Source organism: Cetorhinus maximus, chromosome 1, assembly GCF_964194155.1.
Source record: "Cetorhinus maximus chromosome 1, sCetMax3.hap1.1, whole genome shotgun sequence".
Lineage (NCBI taxonomy): Eukaryota > Metazoa > Chordata > Chondrichthyes > Lamniformes > Cetorhinidae > Cetorhinus > Cetorhinus maximus.
The window spans coordinates 4,800,379-4,821,696 of record NC_135879.1 but is presented as its reverse complement, the minus strand read 5'-3'; the positions used below and the strand labels follow the sequence as shown (position 1 = coordinate 4,821,696).

Below are 21,318 nucleotides of genomic sequence, written 5' to 3'. Positions count from 1 at the left end.
AAACAAAAGGATGTGTCATGAAAAAGGCTGCGAAAGTAGAAATATTAAAGCTAACCCCAAATGAGCTGGCTTTTTTAAGAAAACCTATCTTCAAATACTGTTCAAACTATGGTTCCATATGATTCATTCTTGAACAGGAAATGTCTTGTGGAACATTGCTACCATATTGAAGACTGTCTATGGTAACATTAACATTATTGGGGCGGGGGAGGAGTCAAATAATCAGCATGTTCTTTTTAAGTAGTTACAAGATTTGATCAAAATCAACTCACTTTTTGTTTTGTCTATCAAGCCTTGATAAACTATCTAAAATGATTTCTTGTTTTTTCCCATAGATAATCTAAATGATGCCCTACAAAAACTGAAGCTAACTGCTGCTGATGGTACATCAGATAATGTAGAGGGATGTCTTGACTGTTTACTCCAAGCCCTGGCTCAAAACAGTGAGTGGATTATGGGGTGTACTATTTATGCTAAGTACTGTAGCTGAATGATTTAAAGAAATATTGTACGTTCAAGCTGTTCAAAAGCTGGCTGTGCCATGGCTGACAGCTGATTATCTATGTCAGTCATGATCTCAGTTATCTTGAGAGTGTCCAGATTTACAGATTTTCCTATCAATGTTGCCCTTAGCTCATTTTTTAAAAAATGATTTAGTGTTGCTCTAATGCACATTGTGATAAGTAGGTTCATGTCTGGTTATCTCTATGGCAAGCTTCCACCTTGACTCTGATTCAGGTGGCATAGAAGTGGGTGTTTATTTCAGTTATTTCCCTGCAGGAAAAATCTAGGGCACTTGGCCAGGTTGCATTTGCAGAGACCCAAGACCAGTTCTTATGCCAGTCATCTTGAAGTATGGTTTGTAGCCTACAGAGAGAGTGCTTTTTGCCATCTGTTGTTCAGCCCTCGCTTTCTTTTACTTGAATTTTTAATAAATTCTCAGGAATAAAAATGGTCAGAGTATTTTTTTATTTTTGCATGGGATACGAGTGTCGCTAACGAGATCAACACCCCTAATTGCCCTTGAGAAGGTGGCGGTGAGCCGCCGCCTTGAATTGCTGCAGTCCATCTGATGTAGGTGCACCTGTTAGGGAAGGAGCTCCGGGTTTTTGATCCAGTGACAGTGAAGGATTGGAGATGTAGTTCCAAGTCAGGATGGTGTCTGTTTGGCAAGGAACTTGCAGGTGGTTGTTTTTCCATGCACCTGCCTCCCTTGTCCTTCTAGGTGGTTGAGGTCACAGGTTTGGAAGGTGCTGTTAAAGAAGGCTTGGCAAGTTGCTGCAGTGCGTCTTGTAAATGTGCTGGTGTCGAGTTTCTTGAGTGTTGTTGGAGCTGCAGTCATCCAGGCAAGTGGGAAGTATTCCATCACACTCCTGACTTGTACCTTGTAGATGGTGGACAGGCTTTTGGAGTCAGGAGGTGAGTCACTTACCACAGAATTCCCAGTCTCTGACCTGCTCTTGTAACCACAGTGTGACATGGCTGGTCCAGTTCAGTTTCTGGTCAGTGGTGACCCTGAGATTGTTGATGGTGGGGGATTCAGCACACGTACTGTATTTTCAATTCCTCAAAGTTTAGTTTCTGATAGTAACCTTGAAGTTACTGACTTTTTAAAGTTGCTGTTTTCTTAAGTTATCAAACACTCTGGAATCAATTATCTTAGCACCAAAACATTGTGGGCCCAAATTCTTGTTTCTGTATGCATATCTATTATCCTGCAGGCCCATGAATGGGAAAGAGGTACAAATATGAAAATGTCTGATAGGAAAATTGGTTCATTAAAACCTATCCCACGCCAAGATGGCTGGACCTTCATGGCTAAACACTTCACAATTCCCTCCATCCTCACTACTGCTCCTCAGCCATGTAATCACCTGGGATAGGTGAGAAAAAAAAGGGGGAAATACTCAAGTTCCTCTGTGGACCCCCATTAGGATAGCTGGTATTCTGCCATTCCTTCCTTTCTATTTAATGTCAGATAGAGGCACTTGTTTCTTTCTTGCTCCCCACTCTGGATAAGAATTTCGGGATATTCTATTTTAAGCTTTTGAACTTTAACTGTAATTTTTGAATATAATGAAAATATGTGTTGCTTTGAATATTTTTAACATGCATCATTTATTTATATTACTCTGCCCATGTTCTCTGTGGCGCTCACCCTCACTCAACTCCTTTCAATCTTGTCATTGTTTATATTTTGGCCTTGCCCTTGCCCACTGGTTCTCTGATCCATCTTTTGTGGTGCTACTCAGACCCTCAACTTCTTGAGTGACCTATCGGAATGTAACTCTTCCTTCAATTGCTTTCAGCATCCCAAAACATGGTATATCGCAAGCCCCTTAACTTACCCATATGTGCCAACCACCAACCTTTGGTTCCTCCAAGCTGCATTACCCCAGGTCTTTTTGTGTCTGCAACCCTCGTCTTCGTTTGTTCTGTTACAGCATTTGTTCCCACCAAGTCAATTCTTACAAATTTGACGAATGTCTATTTCATAGCTCATAGTGAGTTAGAGGTAATTTTTTAGTTCTGGAAAGATAAAGTTTAACTGTAGAAAATGTGATACATGCAACTAAAGCAGCTTGGAGTCTATTGCACCTAAAAGGTTCGGGTCAAGTTGGCTTGAGGGGTTAATTCATAGGACAGCTAGGTAGATAAGATCCTAAAACAGCAAGTGGGCTTACTTAACTAGAGAGCTGGAGATGTGATGTCTACACTGCAAAGAAGTACAGCCCAGAGAGATGCTTTGCTTTGGGGGGGCAGGGGGAGGTTTAGAGCTAAATTAGTTTAAAAACATTCAGTGAAGCCTGAAAGGATAGGTCGTCATGGAGATGGGTGGAGCTTAAGAAGGTTCTCTGATTTCAATTTTTTTCAGTGTGTTCTATAGCAGGGGAAGAGCCCATACCAAAAAGCTGCTGCTGTTAGGAGGGTCCAGGCAGTTACGGTTCAGAAAAGCCCCAGGAGCAGCTGGGAGGTGCAGTTTGGACCTTGTGTGGTTTGCAGCTCAGAAGCCCTGGGAGCTGTTTTGTGTAGTCAGGACTCAGAAGAAGTCCTTGGAGGCAGAGAAAGTGGTGGAATGTCGTTGGTTCCGTGCTGGAGACAGGGCTCTGAGAAGCTCGGAGAAGCCCTGGGAGCCATTTATAGCTCGATGCAACTGAGAGGCTGGAGTTTGGAGAAACCCAGGGGCAGTGCAAGTTTAGTGGAGCTAGCAGCCTGTGAAAGAATTGGAAATGAGCCAGTTATTAGAAGCGGGAGTGCAGCTTTGTGAATCCTGTGGAACGCGGTCTCAGGAGAGGAGATTTTATTTTTTATTCATCCATTGGGCATCGCTGGCTAGGTCAGCATTTATTGCCAATTCCTTGAGATGGTGGTGATGCGCTGTCGTCTTGAACCGCTGCAGTCCCTTTGTTGTAGGTACACCCACAGTGCTGTTAGGGAGTTCCAGGATTTGTTGTTGAGGTAGTCCGAATCGGAGCGGCTTTTGATGCAATTGAGAGGCTAGATCTTTGAAAGGGAGGAGTTGAAATCCCTCGAGGGAGACAGTTTTTTAACAAGATTTTGTAACTGGTCACTGAAGCCTGGTTGAGTTGTTGAGAAATCTATGGGATCTGTATTGGCTGTACAATGTGCTGTGTTTGACCACAGTTTGCCTGTTCATTCATATTTACTTTGTTAATTCTGAATGTTAGAGTAGAAGGTAGACATAAATTGTTTTACTTTTCTGACTTTTTGTAAAGTAAAACTTTTTGTAAAACCATGGAATATTGTGGTTTTATTCTCCTAGTGATTAACTAGGATTTCAAACTTTGTCTACCATAAATAAAAAGTTACTGGCCCCTAATTGGATTGTAACAAATATATGCAGCAGGTAATATTTTCCTGGAGTCGGGTAGCTCCAGATTAGCTGTTTGAAATTGTAGACCCATTTTACTTTGGGTGCTGCTGCTATGGAATGCCTGAATTTCCCATCACTGCTGTCACTGTACTTGCTTGGAAGCAAGGAGATCCTCCCAAATCCTTCTGTTTTGCTTCTTTCCATTTGACTTCTTGTAATGTTTTATGATAAACAGTACAGAATAATAAAGGTCTTGGGAAATGTTCAACTCCTGAGGGTTCCTCATCCGATACAGGAGTTCAAACCTTGACCTAGATTAACAAAAGCTGAACTTCAAAGTTCATCTTGGCAGTAACAGGTGTGAACATCTTAAGAGGGTTTTGTTGTTCATGTATAATGCTGCATACAAAACATTAATTTTGGAAAATTATTTTTCTGCCAGTTTTAAGAATTTGGGGGAATAATCTGATATGGAGAATACCTATGGATTGTTATCTTAAAGCATACCTAAAACAGTCAAATTAATTTCCCCAAAGTAACAAGAAACTACTAAAATGATGTAACAAATGGCCATCTTAGTTTCATTCCAGGTGGATAAATTCAGATTTCCCTACTTCAGTATCGATTAGATGGTTACATGAGTAGAATCATGGAGGTGAAACTCGAGATTGTCTTCCATGTGTTGATCACTCTGAAGAATTATCAGTCTAAAATTTCCCATTTACTGGTTTGACCCTGTGGTCCCTTGCCCTGTTGTCAATTTGAAGTAATTTGCCAGATTTGTCTTTTCCATATGGTTTACTGTCCTGTACACCTCTACAATCACATGTCAGATGCCTCCTTTCAACACAGAAACATTGCTCCAGCTCTTACTCATTCAGAGACTAAGACTCTAAGACTAGGAATCCTTAGTGCTGTTCTTTACACTGCTTCTAAAGCTCAAGGCTCAGTTTGACCATAGCCAAAAATTGAATACAAGTCAGAGGAGCTTTTGTAGTAGTTCATTCTTTTAATTTTGCTGCACTGCATTTATTGGGCCAGTAAGACCCCTAGATTTGGCAATTTCATCTTAGCTGTTTCAACTCTATATGGAATGTGCATTGGCAATTTTTCCTTCCTATAAGCAGGATTTTGTTTGTTTGAGCTGTATTACACTTCAGCTGCTATTGCTCTGGCCACTTACATATGTCACCCAACTTGGAGGAAAAGATCATTTGGAAAATCTTCTTTCTTTTATTCTTCCTGTTTCAGGCTGTTATATTTTCTACATCTCACCAGTTCAAATTGCACCCTTGAAGTATTGGAGTATTGAAAGAATTTCTTGCTGTTCAGTTTGGTGCCTGCTGCTGGGTTCTTTTTAGATCTCTTTCCTTTATTGATCAGTGTTTTAAAATATTTCTGCTTCCTATAATCATTCCAGTAACTCCAACCCCTGCCTTTTCTAGCTGGACTTTGAGGTTGTTTTTCCTCTACCTTGATTTGTAAATCCATTTAAGGTTATGCTCTTTTAAACCAAACTTGCTGCTTTTAATCTATCCTGCATGTGCAACATTATACTAACTTCTGTACTATATATTGTCTTCCTTGTAAAATTTAACAGTACTTTATTTTATGATTGTGAAGTAAATTTCTAGCCTCATCAGGCAGATAATGTATGGTATAAAGTGAGCTTAACTGCAGACTTGCTGATGAACTCCAAAACTGCTGATGAATTGCAAACTGGTGTATTTCTGATCTTATTTCCAAATTTGTTGAGACTTGCAAATCGGGCTTTGCAACACCACAAGAAACAAGTTGACTGCTGCAATTTCAAATATTGATTTCAAGTTGTACAATGTGCCTTGATTTTAAAAGTGCAAAATTAGCATTTTTGAAACAGGTTCAATAACCTGTCATAAGATTTCAGAAATGAAAAGGATGATGATTGTGGATGGTGTCATACAGCATACCAGAGGCTTGTACATAGGGTGAATAGCATGATGTAGTAGAATGTGTTTCAAGGCCCGTGGCGTATGCCATTAACATTTGTCTCACTGCAACAGGAATGTGTGGAGTGAAGGCCAAAAATTAGTGATATTGGGAAAATTAGATGTTCAAGAGCTTCTTTGAGACAAATGGATAGAGGCCTGGTTGCTGGCTGCTTGTCCATCAGGCTGCTTGTCCTATTGGCTGCAACTGATGATGTCCAGGGGGACACTTGTTTTTGACATAACCGAGGGAGGGTGAGTGGAAATACCTTTGCCAAACAATCCATTTTTCAACCTTTTTGAGTGACCATAAAAAACACATTTTTGTTGATTTTAAATGCAAAATAGGCATTGATTGACTTAAGGAAACAGCCCCCTTTGTAACCTTGAGTTGAGAAAAATCTTTGGCATTGAGATAATAGTGCATCTTTGAACATTTGAGGGCTGCAACATCAGCACTGCAATAGAATGTTAACTTAGCTTATGTGCTAGAAATCTGGAGTGCAGTTTGAATCCATAACATCCATAACACAGCTGAATGTGCCACTAAGTCAAGTTAATAGCAAGTGGTTAGAGAAACCGCACAAGCGCCGACAGCCAGAGTAGGAGCTGACTTTACAATTTTTACTTTTCCTGTTTGGTGATGTAATGAGTTACAGTGCTTCCAAAAATAGTGACTACACTTCAAGAAGTAATTCATTGGCTGTGATGTGCTCTGGGGCACCAAGTCTCTCTTTTTTAACACTGCCTCCTGCCAACACAAGTTGGCCACAAAGATGGCCGCCAGTACATTTCTACGCATTCATACTGGTCTATGCATATGCAGAAAACCAATAAATGCTGCACCCCAGTGCATGGCTTTGATTTATGGCCAGAGTGGGGAAGCAGGAACAAGAGATGGTGTTGCGAAACAGGAATACCTGGAAAAACTCAGCAGGTCTGGCAGCATCGGCGGAGAAGAACAAAGTTGACGTTTCGAGTCCTCATGACTCTTCAACAGAACTAAGTAAAAATAGGAGAGGGGTGAAATATAAGCTGGTTTACCCCTATTTATTTCACCCCTCTCCTATTTTTACTTAGTTCTGTTGAAGGGTCATGAGGACTCGAAACGTCAGCTTTGTTCTTCTCCGCCGATGCTGCCAGACCTGCTGAGTTTTTCCAGGTATTTCTGTTTTTGTTTTGGATTTCCAGCATCCGCAGATTTTTGTTTTTATAAGAGATGGTGTTGATTTATTGCATTGCCTGAGTATTTGCATATTCTGTACCAGGGTAATTAAAGCTTTCAAATACTGAAGAAAAAGAAACCCTCAATGCAATTGCATATTGAGTTTGTGGTGGAAAATTGCCCTGCATTCTGTCTTTGCTTGCTTTTTATTTATCAGCCTCTTGTGATGCAGAAGAGGGCAGCTTGCTGTATTGCTACAGCATTGCTGTAGGGAGTCCAATGAAAATTAGAATCCCCTAAGGGAATTGTATGAACTTGTGAACCAAGATTAGACAACTTAGGTTTGAATGGCTGCAAGTACAATAGGTCCCTTCACTGAAAAAGTGAAATCAGGAGTGTGGTGTACACAGACATCACCAGCAAATGGAACCTGTTGCTCGCAACGATGTCACGTCGGTACAACTGTGCATGCGTCACGTTGGCAGCAAACACAGCCTTTTTTATATGATAGAATTGCATTGTGGTTAGATACTTAAAATTTTTTTGTCAAATAAAGGAATGGTAGGGAGAATACGAGTTGCAGAATTTGGAGAAAGACAAATAACATGGGAGTGATTGGTAGCATAGTGGATTAGAGCGTTGCTTTAACTAGTTTCCAATTCAATTTAGATTATTGGGATGAAACTTTTGTCCCTTTTCATCGATAATGCTGTAAATTAATTGGACACTGAACTACCCACCAATTTGTCCAGATTTTTGTTGTTCTTGGACCAGAGGGATGCCTGATATGGGAAAAAAGCAGTTTTATTTTGTAGATTAGCAGTAAATGGGGATTTTTCTCTGCCATATCAATGCTGTATTTGACCAAGGAGCTTTCATTTTTTTTATTTTTTATTCGTTCATGGAATGTGGGCATTGCTGGCTAGGCCTGCATTTATTACCCTAATCGCCCTTGTTCAGGAGTTGCATGTAGGCCAGACCAGTTAAGGGCAGCAGATTTCCTTCCCTAAAGGACATTAGTGGACCAGATGGGTTTTTACAACAATCAGCAGAGGCTTCGTGGTCATCAGACTTTTAATTTCAGATGGGTTTTCCTTTAATTGAATTCAAATTTCGCCATCTGCCATGGTGGGATTCAAACCGGGTCCCCAGAGCATTACCCTGGGTCTCTGGAATACTAGTCCAGTGACAATACCGCCTCCCTCAGCTTAAGTATAAAGTTTACCAAGGAGCAGAAAAAAGACACGTATGCTTTTTTTTTCCCTTTCCAAACCGAAGGATTCAGTTGATTTCTAATGTGCCAAGTGAACTCATTTACTTGTCTGAAGGAAGCATCATGTAGCTCATAATCACTGGAAATGAACTACTAAGAATTCACAAAAGCAAGAATATTGAATGGTCAGAACGACGAGATAACGCTGCAAAAAGCTGCTTCACTGATGCAATCAACTCTTGTGCCTAGTGTATTGCTTAATTGCATGTTTGCAGTTTTAATAATTGGTGAAAGTTGAAATATAGGCATATTTTTAAAATACAAGTTGGAGAGTAGCTTTATAATGTAGTACTTTAAATTTAATTATGCTTGGCTGTGATTGCTGTACCATCTCTTAATAACCACAATGCAAAAGGCTTTCATTCTAGTAATTCAATTTTAAAGCAACAACAGCATCTTCTAAGTAGTACAGTAATGAGTTTATTGGCTCCCAATGACAAGCTACACTGAACATTGTACTGCATTACAGCAAATAACCTGGATATAGCAATTGAAATGCACCGCACAGCAATCAAAGTTGAATAACTGAAAGGTTAATATATTCTATTTTCACTTTCGTTGCCCCTCATGCTTGAAAATTGTGCAGCTTCAAGGTTGAAGCCCTTAGCTTTATCTGTGATCTTTCGAAGTGTCTGTGCACTAGTAGCTTTTTCTTAAGATAGTGCCTTCTGCATTTGCAATAATGCACAACTTTTTTTTTAAATGGAGCTAATGTTTCTAACAACATTAGCCTGGCATTCTAGTTGTCTAGCAATTGCAGCACTCCCAAAAATTGCAGGGTAAACGGGCAACTTGTTGATTCCAAAATCTCACTGAATGGTCAGACCTGTAGACTCCAGTTCTTATTAATGATTATAATCTTCATGTTTCCTACTGCATTTGCGTAATGGCTGAAAACAACTCAACAAATTGAAACAAAAAAAAGCGCTGGAAAAACTCAGCAGGTCTGACAGCACATGTGGAGAGAAAGACAGAGTTAACATTTCGAGTCCGTTTCACTCTTCAGTGTTCTGAAGAAGTCATACGGACTCGAAACGTTAACTCTGTCTTTCTCTCCACAGATGCTGTCAGACCTGCTGAGATTTTCCAGCACTTTTTTTGTTTCAGATTTCCAGCATCTCTGTATTTTGCCTTTATCAACAAATTGAAAATCTCCTTTGAAGGCATATACTGGCAAGAATGCCACTGGCTATATCTGAATAGTTCTCTTGCAGAACAAGAAGGCCCGAGTTCAATTGCAAGTGTTAATTAGCTATTTCAATTAGGTTGTGGTATAAATGTTACAGTTGAGGAAGGGAAATCTATCAGCATTGATGATTCTGAACCCCTTGTGACCAGAAATTTCACCGGCCTGCAGCCTTTGGCATTGGTGACCACACTATTTTCCTCCAGTCTCTATCCACTTTTGACTGACTGAGTGAGCCTCCCCTCATTTGGTTCTATTATCTGCCCAGAGAATTTCTTTCAAAGACTTGTTCCCACACCATTACCTTGAGCCCACCAAGGACCTATTCTGCAACCCCCATCCAATTTCTCAGCTTGATGTTACCCCTCGGCAGAACTTCCTAGACTCTGAGCACCTTGTTTTTAAAGTTCTTGTGCTTGTTTTCAAATGCCTTCATCGCCTCACCCCTCCTTATTTCAGGTCTTTTACATTCCCCGAACTCTTTATTGCTTTCTATCATTGGAACCTGTGCCTAAACTGCTGAAGCCCTACGTTATGGAGTTCCTTATCCACATTGCAACATTTGAAACCTACCACTTTGACTATGCTTTTGGCCACATGTACTAATGTTGTCTCCTTTGGCCCGGTGTTAATCTTTTTTTTGTCTGATTTATGTCTTGACAGTTTACTATGTAACTGTCACCTTTTGCGTCAGATTTGTTATGGCACCCCTTTGTGTGCCTCTTTGATTCAACTTCAAACTTTTTCCAATGTAAACCACCTTGCACCAAAATTGCTGTTGGACAAAATAATGTACTTTCCTTTTGAACCTTTTAGTATCTATGATCTGAGAATTTTTTTCTGGTAGACTGCACTGTTGCTTCCTGGTGAGCTATTCTGGCCCAAATTTCGAAGCAGATTATCCTTCCTGTTATGGCACTTCAATTATACACGCGAGGGAATTAGTGTAAGATGTGATGCATGTAATAGAGCTTTGAATGAGCTGAAGCTAATGAAGTATGGAGGCTAACTAGGCAAACATTGGAATAGCAAGTCTGGAGGTGACAAAGACATATGAAGTCTTGAGACTGATAGTAGGCAAGAGGAAGTCCCACTTGGCCTTCACCCTTGTCACTGATTTCAAAAATTTAACATTCGCATCCTAAAGTTTTGGCCCCTTCACTATATATATATATATATATATATATATATATATATTAGGGTTGCTGGTTGATTGGAAATCTGTATGGAAAATTGTGCTAGTGAGCTATTCAAAGCAGAAAAATTGCAACTTCAATCTACAGTAAGAACTTCACTGGTTCATACCAACCAGGATGGCACAGAGCTCCTGTGACCCATCTTGGCACTGCTCCTAGACTGGATCACAATGTGTTGATACTTAACTAGAAAATGTTTAAGTAGACTTTGGTTGAGGGCAGGATCAGGCTTGTCAAGGCTTCTTCGATACCAAACCCACAACCTCTGCCATCTAGAAGAACAAGGGCAGCAGGTGCATGGGAACACCACCACTTCAAGCTCCCCTCCAAGTCTCTCAACTATTGTGATCAGGAAATATATTGCAGACCCGGTGTCAGAATAAGGGTCAGGCTATTCAAGACTGATATGAGAAGGAATTTCTTCACTCGGAGGGTGGTGAATCTTTGGAATTCTCTAATCCTGAGGAAGCTCAATCATTGAGCATGTTCAAAACAGATTGATAGATTTCTGGATACTAATGATATCAACAGATGTGGGGATAATAAGGAAAAATGCTGCAAAGGTAGATGATCAGCCATGATCTGTTTGAATGCCCGAGTAGGCTTAATAGGCTGAATGGCCTACTCCTGCTATTTCCTATCTTCCTTCATCATTGTGGAGTCAAAACCCTGTCATTCTTTACCTAACATCACTTTGGTAGTATCTACACTTCACTGGCTGCAGTGGTTCAAGAAAGCAGCTCACCACTACCTTCTCAGACAATTAGGGATGGGCAGCAAATGCTGACCTTGCCAGTGACACACTAATTCCATGAATTAATAAATAAAAAGGCTCTTATGTATCCAAAGTTAAATAGTGTAATATTCAGTTTCTACATTCACACAGGAAGAATGGTCACTTGAATAGTATACTAGGCAGTATGCTGGACCAGTACCTGGGTCTCGTGCCTGCAAGAGGCTGGGAGAAGAGGAAAAATTTGTAATGTCCATGGTGGCTAGCTTGCACTCATGATATTTTAGATTAAAGGGCGGCCTCATGGATTAGACTAAATTTTCACATGTATAGAAACCATCTACAGTTTTCCCAATTTTTTTTAGGAATACTTGTAATCTAGTAATTTAAGGAAATTGTTTTGAGTCAGATTTCGCTCATGCAGGATGCTCCTCTGAATTTCTGAGTAATTTAAAAAAGTGAGCTCTTGCAGTCGCTATACAGGTTGTATAAGATTTACATCTGTGTCAATTCATTAAAAATTAGGAAGCAGAAGTGATCTGTATTCCTATCTAGCTTTTCATAATCCAGTCTAACCTGTCAAAGGTTGCCACTGAGAGAAACTACCTAGCTTACTGTTGCAAATCCTATGTCGTCCTCTGTTTTTTGCATGCAGTGCTCAGAGCAAGCATAAAGCTAGCATGCTCATATCTAATGCTGTTTAGAATTAACTGCAAAGAGCAACTAATTGAATGTATGTTTCTCCTAATCCCTTTCACTAGCTCTAATGGTGTTCTCTATCTGGATGTACAAATATAATGTATTCTTAATTCAAAGTTGTTTAACTTCTATTGAAATTATGCAAAAACCCTGTGCTGTTATATTTGAAATGATTTAATTCAAATTACCGATGATGCAGTGAAGTGCTGCAACTTAATAGCAATAGCTGCAGTGGCTAGGAATGTGAACTCATCCTTTCCTGGTTTCTAGAACCAGTAACCTGTCCTTTTAAAGGTGAAGCCATTTCCAAGAGAGGTGAGCTGATGGATGCAGAAGATTTCAGCCATTAAATCCTCTTGTAATTTAACACACGTGACATTTTATTTCTGTACATAATCCTAATTGCTCAACTATCTTGCTTAAACAGACTCTGGATTCCTTAATATGGTAAAAATAGCTCTAAAGTTTATTGGAACAACTTGAATTGCCTATTTGATTCCCTAACCAGTAGTTCCCTAAAACACATTTTGTTTCCATCTCTTTACACCTCAAAAACATTGGCAGCACTTTTACTTTCTCTCGCAGCCAGCTCCCAAGAACTTTTACAGTTATGAAGTTATGAACAATATTTTTCCTTCAAGATTGTTGAATATGAATAGTCCTTTTTCTGTGTTCCACCCCCACCCCCACACCTCCAATACTGTTAGCCATGCACAAAAAATTAGAACTAAAGATCCCAATATGTTTCTTGATCTTCCACGAGGCTTGGATTTCCAGCTGCTTCCTAGTGTTTTATATGAATGCATTTCGTATTGAGGATTTTCAGTGTACTGGTGCACCGATGTATTATGCTTCTGAGGGATACAGATGGGATGTGATATTCCACATCCCACTTTAAATTGCCAATCTCAATTGGACTGCACTGGGGAGCTGATCGGAAAGTGGGAAAAAAATCAGAGGATGATTGCCTTTAGGGCCCTTTCCCTTATGTATCTTGGATGCCAGCTTGTTTTTCCAGAGGTTGGAGAGGATGTCACCCACTCTGGCGCACCAACCAGGGCTGCAAGTCTGCTGAGAATTTGAAGGAAACTAGAGATTCTTATCCTCATCATTAGCGAGCTCCAAGTGCTGAATCACGTTTATCCACCTTTTGTTAAAATTAATAGATCCCCTTTCCCCACCACCTCAGATTGGAGCATGACTGGAACAATGATGAGGCTCAAAGTGAACAGTTTAAGAAGGACTTTCTTTTTCAGGGTACAGCTAGAGGATTGAAGAACAAAAGACAAAACCTCATGTGCTCTTAAGTGTAGCTATTGAAAGACAGTTGCAAATGTCGAAATTTAGTCGCAGATCTAGAATAATCTGTTAATCATTCTCTCAGATTCAATGAGTAGGGAGCTTCAGTTTAAACAATTGGTTTGTACAATCATCAATCCAGACTATTGCCAGTAAACTCTGCCTTGATTTCTATGGGATTTATACCTTGAGGCTTTTATAATTAATTCATTGTAACAGCAATGTTGTAGCTAATTTTCAGTGATTTTTTTATAACTTGATTCACAATATCGAATTTAAAACTAAATGAAATGATAGATATTTAGTGAAGAAAAATGGACCTGTAATTTAAGAGAATTTTTTGCTGTATGAAAGGATTAAAACTAATGACATCTATAAATCCCAAATCTCCTTGATTTGTAATTTACTTTCTCTTACCATCCCTGATTCTGATTCCAATGTAATATAATCTGGAAATATTAATGAAGCAGGTTTTGTGAAGATCATTGTTTTGAAATGAGTAATATATCTTGGTTGCTTTGACAGTACAACCACTAAAGATTGTGATTCTACTTAAGCACAAATGATGCCAATATTTTTGAGGTGTAAAGAGATGGAAACAAAATTTAAGTTACAGCAAAATGTGTTTTAGGGAGCCACTGGTTAGGGAATCAAACAGGCAATTCCAGTTGTTCCAGTAAACTCTAGAGCTATTTGTACCATATTGAGGAATCCAAAGAGCCTTTTTTAAAAAAAGGAAAGCAGAGGGACAATAATTATTGATGTGAAAGAACCGCACTTCCATTTGAAATCTGACCCTATTTACCAGACACATGCTCTAAAGACCCATACAGAAAATGTTACAATAATTTGAAGCTAACATAGTTAGCCTTTGACCTTCTAATTAGCCACATTAACTCTACAGCTGTTGATTTGCTCAAACACTTCCTCATCTCCACCTTTCATCCTTGTCATAGCAAACCCTCAGTCTTCTATACTGTCATTTCTCCAAGTATTTTTGCAGCCTCAAGTTCAAGAAGCACAAAAATGAGCTCACACCTGACAAAGCCATTCATCACCATGCATCTAGCAGGCCCAAATCAAGCATTACTGGGCCTCTCTTCTAACAAAACTACTCTAGGGTCATTCTGGAAAGCAATGATAAATCCCTGACCTCTCCACTCCACACAGCCTCCAAAGGGTTTCTCCCCTTCTCACCTAACAAATGCAAGGAGCTGAGGGATTTCTTTTTCACCAAAATAGAAGGAATTCTTATAGCTTACTCTCTCTTGTTTTCCAAGCCAAACCAACCTCCACACGCTTAAATCCCACATACTGCACCCCCTTCTGTCTAGTTTTTCTACCATTTTCTATATGCCTACTCTGAATAGATCTCCTTGCTCTGTCAATCCCAATCCAGAAACACAACACCCAACTTGTCTGGCAAATGCAAATTGACATAATAGTTTGCTGTCCTCAGATACTGTCCCCTGCAACCCCTCCCCTCCAACAGCCCTAATTTCTTCCTCAAAAGCAACACTCTTGAAATCTGTCCTCTTGAAGCTACCAATTGTTGTCCCTTTCCTTCAAGTTCTTCAGTGTCTTGTCACCTCCCAGATCTGTGTCCATGTCTCCTGCAACATCAGTCAGGTTTCTGTTCTTTGTAGTGCTGGAACAGCCCTAACTAAAGTCACAGCGCATATTACTTGTAATTATAACAGTGGTGTATTATCCTTTTCTCATCAGTTTCACTCTTTCAGCATCTTCTGAAATAGTCGACCAGACCATCCTCCTCTATCTCTTCTGTTATCCAGCTTTGTGAATCCCTTCACTTGGTTCCTTTTTTAGCAATTCAATTGCCGCAGAGCATTTTCACCAGTGGAGTTGTCTTTGTTCTTGCATGAATCAGCAGTGCCTCAAGGATCCACATTTGGCTTCCTTTCTCTTCCTCATCTATGGGCCTCCCCTTAGTGACATCAGATTCAGCATTGTATACTAATGACACTCTTGTTCCCACCGCTCTTTGATCCATCTGTGCTTTCAGCCATTGTTATCACCACTTCCCCTGCCCTAGCCACTGTTTTTGACATCCTATTCATCCCAAATCCTTTCTATCACAACGACCACTTTGTTTTACCTGTGTAACATTTTCCACTTTTGTCCTTATCTCAACCCATCTGTTGATAAAACTCACCCATTCCTGTCATTTCCAGTCATAACTGTTCCGGTGCTGTCCCGGGTAGTGTCTCATTTTCCATCTTTCAGCTGAGCCAGCACTCTGCAACCCATATCCCATCATGTATCAAGTCCTACCCGCCCATCATCCCTGCCTTTGCCTGCTTACTGTTCCTGTTTTTCAGCACCCTATGTTAAGTTTTCGTTCTTGTATATAATTAATTCCTTCCGTGAGTTTGCTCCTCCCTATCTGTAACTTACTCCAGCGCTGTATGCTGCACCATTGGTGGCTATCTTAATTTGTCTATACCCCATGCTCTGTAACTCTCTCCCTAAACCTCAGCACCACCTCCTTTTGTTAAGATTTTCCTTAAGATAAGGGGAGAAGGCGGGAGAATGGGGTTGAGAAACTTATCAGCCATGATTGAACAGTGGAGCAGACTCGATGGGCCAAATGGCCTAATTTCTGCTCCTATGTCTTATGGTCTTAAAAGGCACATCTAGATGTGAGCTTTTGGCCACCTATCCTAATCTGCCCTTTGATTTGCAGCTTTCCTTCCTCACACCTTCTTGAAGCATGTTGAGAAATTGTCTCATATTAAAAGCAACTTGTTGGTATAACTGATAGTTACCTATTTTTTTTTCAAAAAAGGTACAACTGGTTTACGAATTACTTAATTGTCATATAAGCCATGTGTAGATGTATAATTTGTAATCCTGTTTCCCAACAGATCTAAAGCTTCGCACATAAGAAATACATTTCTCAGCTAATTCTTTGTTGTTTACCATGGTTAAGAACATATACTATTGTATGCTATGACTTTGATTAGATTTGCTTTAATTAGTTATTGCTGTGTTTATTGCAGATGCGGAAACCAGTTTAAAGGTCCAGGAGAGTGGAATCCTTCAAGTTTTCCCACGTCTGTTGTCTCCACATTGTTCCTGTGTAGCAAAAGTAGCAAACATCATAGCAGAAATAGCCAAAAATGGTGAGGTTTTCAACAAGAACTTTCTCTGCTGGAACATCTTCAGTTTTGCACCTCATCTGTCAGTATGTTTTTGTTTTGTTTTATTTTTTTTAAACAGCAGCCTTTTATAGTTGCATAAAACAAACCCTGCAGTGAACATTTTGTTGGCTGTTCAGTGTAACAAAATAATAAATCTGCAATTTATCATTGATAACTGGACCCATTTTATTTCAAAGGCCTTTAATTAGAATAATTATTTGATGTGTAGAGTTACACACAGGAAGTCCAGAGTAAGTGTTTGCCTTCTAGTTAATTTAAATGGGTTGGAAGGCAGAAGATAACTGGTGAACATATGTAGATGTTGTTTAATGCACATTTTAAGTTGTACACCTTATTAGTGTTTTGCTTAGGTTCACATGACTAATACTTGAAATTTGGTGGGGGGTGAGGGGGAGGAAAAGTTGGACAAGCTGTGCCTGTATCCATTGGAGTTCAGAAGAATGAGAGGTGATCTTATTGGAACATATTAAGATCCTGAGATGACTTGACAGGGTGGATGCTGAAAGGATGTTTCCCCCTGTGCAGAGCCTAGAACTAGAGGACATGGCTTAAAAATAAGGGGTCTCCCATTTAAGACTAAGCTGAGGAGAAATTTTTCTTTTTAGGGTTGAGAGTCTTTGGAACTCTCTTCCCTAGAGAGCGGTGGAGGCAGGGTCATTGAATATTTTTAAGGCAGAGTTAGATTGACTCCCCCGTTAGTCAAGAATCTAAGGTTACTGGAAGTGGAGTTGAGGCCACAATCTGACCAACCGTGATCACATTAAATGGTGGAGCAGGCTCAAGGGACCGATTGACCTGCTCCTGGTTCATGTTACTTCAATTTCTTTCTCTTTGTTAAAGAGCAAAATTTATGGCAATTTGGAGAACAAGGAAGTACAGTTATTTGGAGTGTAGGGCTATCTCTGCACTGCAGGCTGCAGGGGTAAATGATGCAGAGCTTGGGTGCTAAATGTTACCACTGACAGGTGTAATTCCCAAAGACGCAAGTTTGTGGGCAGTATGCAATATGTGTTTTTGTTTATTTTAATGTGGAAATGTGACAGGAAGTTAGACAGGAAATGTGTGTGGTTAAAATTTTCAATATATACTTTATTTATTATACCATTATGACATGGCTTAGCCATCTTTATGTTCTCCTGTTGGTAATAAAAGGTACTTCAGTGACTATTTTCTGTCATGTTTTGTATTGACAGTACAGTGCAAGCTATGATAGCAACAAATGTAATAAGCGTCATGATGTACTATTGTTTTATTTTCTTTTAAAGTTAATTTGTACATTTTTTTTTCAATGTGAGGAGGAATGAACTGTAGCACTTGAAAGAGTAACATCAAAATCATTAAATATTGGGTCTTATCACTTTCTTTAGTTCTGTCATGAATTTCTAATCCTACATCATTAGTTGTATAGTAAAATGTATTTAATTTGTTGATCATTTGGTTTTTACTTTTATTTCATGTTTTTCCTGTCTAGTTTGACTGACTTCATTAAGGTTTTCCTTTTGTGGATTCTGAATTCTCTCCTGCCTGTGATCCATGTCATGCCTTCACACAGTATTCAGATTATTTCTTTTAAAAGCTCTCATCCACACACACATCTCAGTGTGGGAGGAACAGGTTCAGTCTGCACTGTCAGACATTGCGCTGGTATTGTAATTCTCTGAAAGGTTCCCAGATGAGCTGATGTGTGTATTGAACAGCAGAAATAGGAGAGGAATTGGTCTTAACAATATTAACCCTTTGGATTTCACAGAACAATGCTTTAAGATTCCTGTAAATATTGAGATTATGTAGACCTTCTGGTTAGTGTTCTAATAACTCCAAACTCACTCGCTTTGTTCATTTAAATGACTGTGGATATAGCTTTCTGTGTCCTTTTCATACATTACTAGAAGAATGTTACTATACCTGGGCTAAATTTTGGCAGAGATTTTGTGACGGTGAATCTTAATACACATTCCATCATTTTGCTTTACTTGTTTCCTGGGTATGTGAGAGGCTATGCTCACTGAAGCAAAGACTACACATTGTGATTTTCTTTTCATCTAAAAAGCCATGTGGAAAGAAGACAGAATATCAGAAGTGATGAAGTATGAATGTGTTGTTTTGAGGTTTTGCAAATATAACCGTTTTCCTGCATTCTTGCTCACTTTAATCCCTTTGCTCTTGTATATCCTTGACTCTATCATCACCCAGCTTTATGCTCACCCCTCATTGATCTTTCCCTTTTCAAATCCCGTAAACCTGATTTCCCCCAAACTACAGCACTGAAGCTCTCTTGTTCACTGTCACTCACGACATCTTTCCTAATTGAAACTGTTGACACATGCCCCTCATCATTCTCTTAACTTTTTATGGTGTTTAACATAGTTAACCACTCCTCTTCCCCCAGTATTTGCTTCATTACCTACCTCCTTGCTGCCCTGCTCCATTCCATTTCTAACTGGTAACCTAACAAAGCCTGTTGATCTTCTGCAATCACAGGAATCCTCCACAGTTACATCTCTTCTCCTCTCCCTTTCCCCTCTGACATGATGTATAGATATGAGGTTAGCTTCTTTTTGCATGCTGACAACACTCCATTCTCCTCCACAACAATTCATTCTGCAAGGATCACTCTGCTATCTGGCATCATTGCTTTTGTCGAAAAGCTGTCTCATTTGCAATGCTGTTGAGTTCCTGCCCAAAAAAAGCTTCAAATGCTCATTATACCCCACCAGAATTTCTCCAGCTGCTAGCTTAGGTTGAAGCTAACATTTGACAGCTTTGGTCTTCTGTTTGTCCCTGAGATCTGCTTCAAACCCATATCCTGTATTTCACCAAGACTGCCCTTTTCCAGTTCTGCAGTAGAATTGAATTCCATTTTTACTTCATCTCTATTGCCAATGATGAAATTATCTAGGCTTTCTCAGTGCTCAACATTGCCAGCCTGCCATGCACTACTATGAGAAATGGATTTTTTTTAAAATACTTTTGAGAATATTGTGGTGTTCTGTGAAAAAGTGTGTTTGTTTTTTAGGTAAGTTGAGAGTTTGTTTGAATCAAAGGGAATTCAGAGGTGATGAGTTCCATAGGTAAATAGAAATGGGGATATTATATTGTATTGACCCAAAAGCAACAAGATGAAAACATGAAAGATCTGCTATTTGGAAGGATTTGAGTTTCAAAGAGGTGTGAGAACAATGGAACTGGAGATGAAAGGGAATAAAGGTCTTTTAGAGTTACTGTGGGGAGCTGTTTGAGCTGCATTGGCAGGAGCTGAGAGATGTAGCAGCAGAGCTATAGCTGGAGCTGTGGGCAGGGAGAAGATGCATTTTGAATCACTATCCAGTCAAGCCAGAAAAGCCTTAGGCTGCATAAAAAGCAGTTTTATTCTGAAGTTTGGATTTTCACAGCAGAGTGGATGAGTGTTACAGGTCATGTGGTGTGCTTTTATTAAAGCTACAGCAGTTTGCCTTGGGTAATATTAGATTTTTATAGTTAAACATCTATAAGGGCGTGTCGCCTGGAAAGTGTTTACATGTGGGTCTGACCAAGTAGTGTTGTTTTGGGGGAATGTATTTTAAGACTAATACTATCTGTGTAACTGTAATCTTGTGTGCTTAAGTTTAGTTTTATTCTTGTTAATAAAACTTCTACTTTTAATTTTTAAAATCCCAAATGTGTTACTGGGCAACTTGCTGCTGAGATCAGTACGACTTCTCATTTTCAGAATACAGAAAAAAGGGTATGGCCCGTAAGCCAAATTTCCTTCTAGGATTTGGTTTGCACAGAATTAACGTAGCTGTTATGACCACAGCCAACACTGTCTGAACTCGTAACTTGTGAAAACCACCTTCATCATATGCTGCACCATGTCCTGCTCCCCTTTTGTTCTAGTTCCCATTGGTTCCCTACCCATTCAACCTAACAAATTCAATCCTGACCCTAGTTTACAGTGACTACTCTCCACTATACCTCTACCACCTCACCCTATCATTTCTGCCAATACATGCTCGCCACTCTTTCACCTCTGGCCTTAATTTGCATCTCTTCCATGCCCTCAACCAATACTATAATTACTGACTGATCCTTGAGCTGGCAGCACTCCTTCACTATCTCTCAAACTCTTGTGTATTTCTAGCTCTGTTCCTGCCTTCGATAATTTCTTCAAAACTTGTTAGGTCATGCCTTTGTAAACAGTAGAATTAGACTCTGAACAATCAGTTTCTATTTTAGAGACATTTTAATGCTTCTATGTTAAAGGTACTATATAAATACTAGTAATAGTGTTGGGGGCTTTGTTTATTGTGGAGGTCCCTTGAGAAAAGTGTGGAAATTTAGTGGAAAATTGTCTGTTCGTGCTCATCAGTATCTGTTGAGAGTTGCATTAGGAGTAGATTGCCTGCTCTTTTGGCCAGGAAATAGTGCATATCACAGATGGACTTAAAGGGAAAAAAAAGAAAATTTTTTTTGTTAAATGTCACTTTTGGCAGGATTGTGCACTGCTGCTTTTGGTTGATTACAGTAGATATGTCCAATGAAGCATTCCAGAGATCAATTATATTTGTAGCTGCAATTTTTATGAACACATTTTGTCAAATCACTTGCAGAGGAAGTTTGTTTTGGATTGCCCATTTAGCAATTCCTTAAAAATTTGCATGTCCAACTGGTTTCTACCAGCGTTACTTCCATATAAATATAAGGTTGGTCATAAGCCAGTATTGTAGATTGCCACATATGTACTCATTTTTGTATTTGAAGTGGCAGTATAATTTTTTGTTTTCAATCAAAATGTTGAAATGTG

The 21,318-nt window shown here is 39.5% G+C and overlaps 1 protein-coding gene and 1 non-coding gene across 4 annotated transcripts in view; both read left to right on the top strand.

Moving 5' to 3' along the window:
- rap1gds1 (RAP1, GTP-GDP dissociation stimulator 1) overlaps positions 1-21,318 on the top strand; it is an 88,796-nt gene that overhangs the window by 14,541 nt on the left and 52,937 nt on the right. For 2 of the 3 annotated variants that reach the window (XM_078569670.1, XM_078569620.1), the window contains exons 2-3: positions 336-443; positions 16,374-16,496. In XM_078569670.1, the coding sequence (XP_078425796.1) occupies positions 336-443; positions 16,374-16,496 (231 nt within the window). Of the gene's footprint in view, positions 1-335; positions 444-16,373; positions 16,555-21,318 lie in introns of those variants that run through there. The other variant, XM_078569715.1, reaches the window with a different exon arrangement.
- LOC144688864 (small Cajal body-specific RNA 16) lies at positions 4,083-4,246 on the top strand. The gene has a single exon (XR_013578497.1).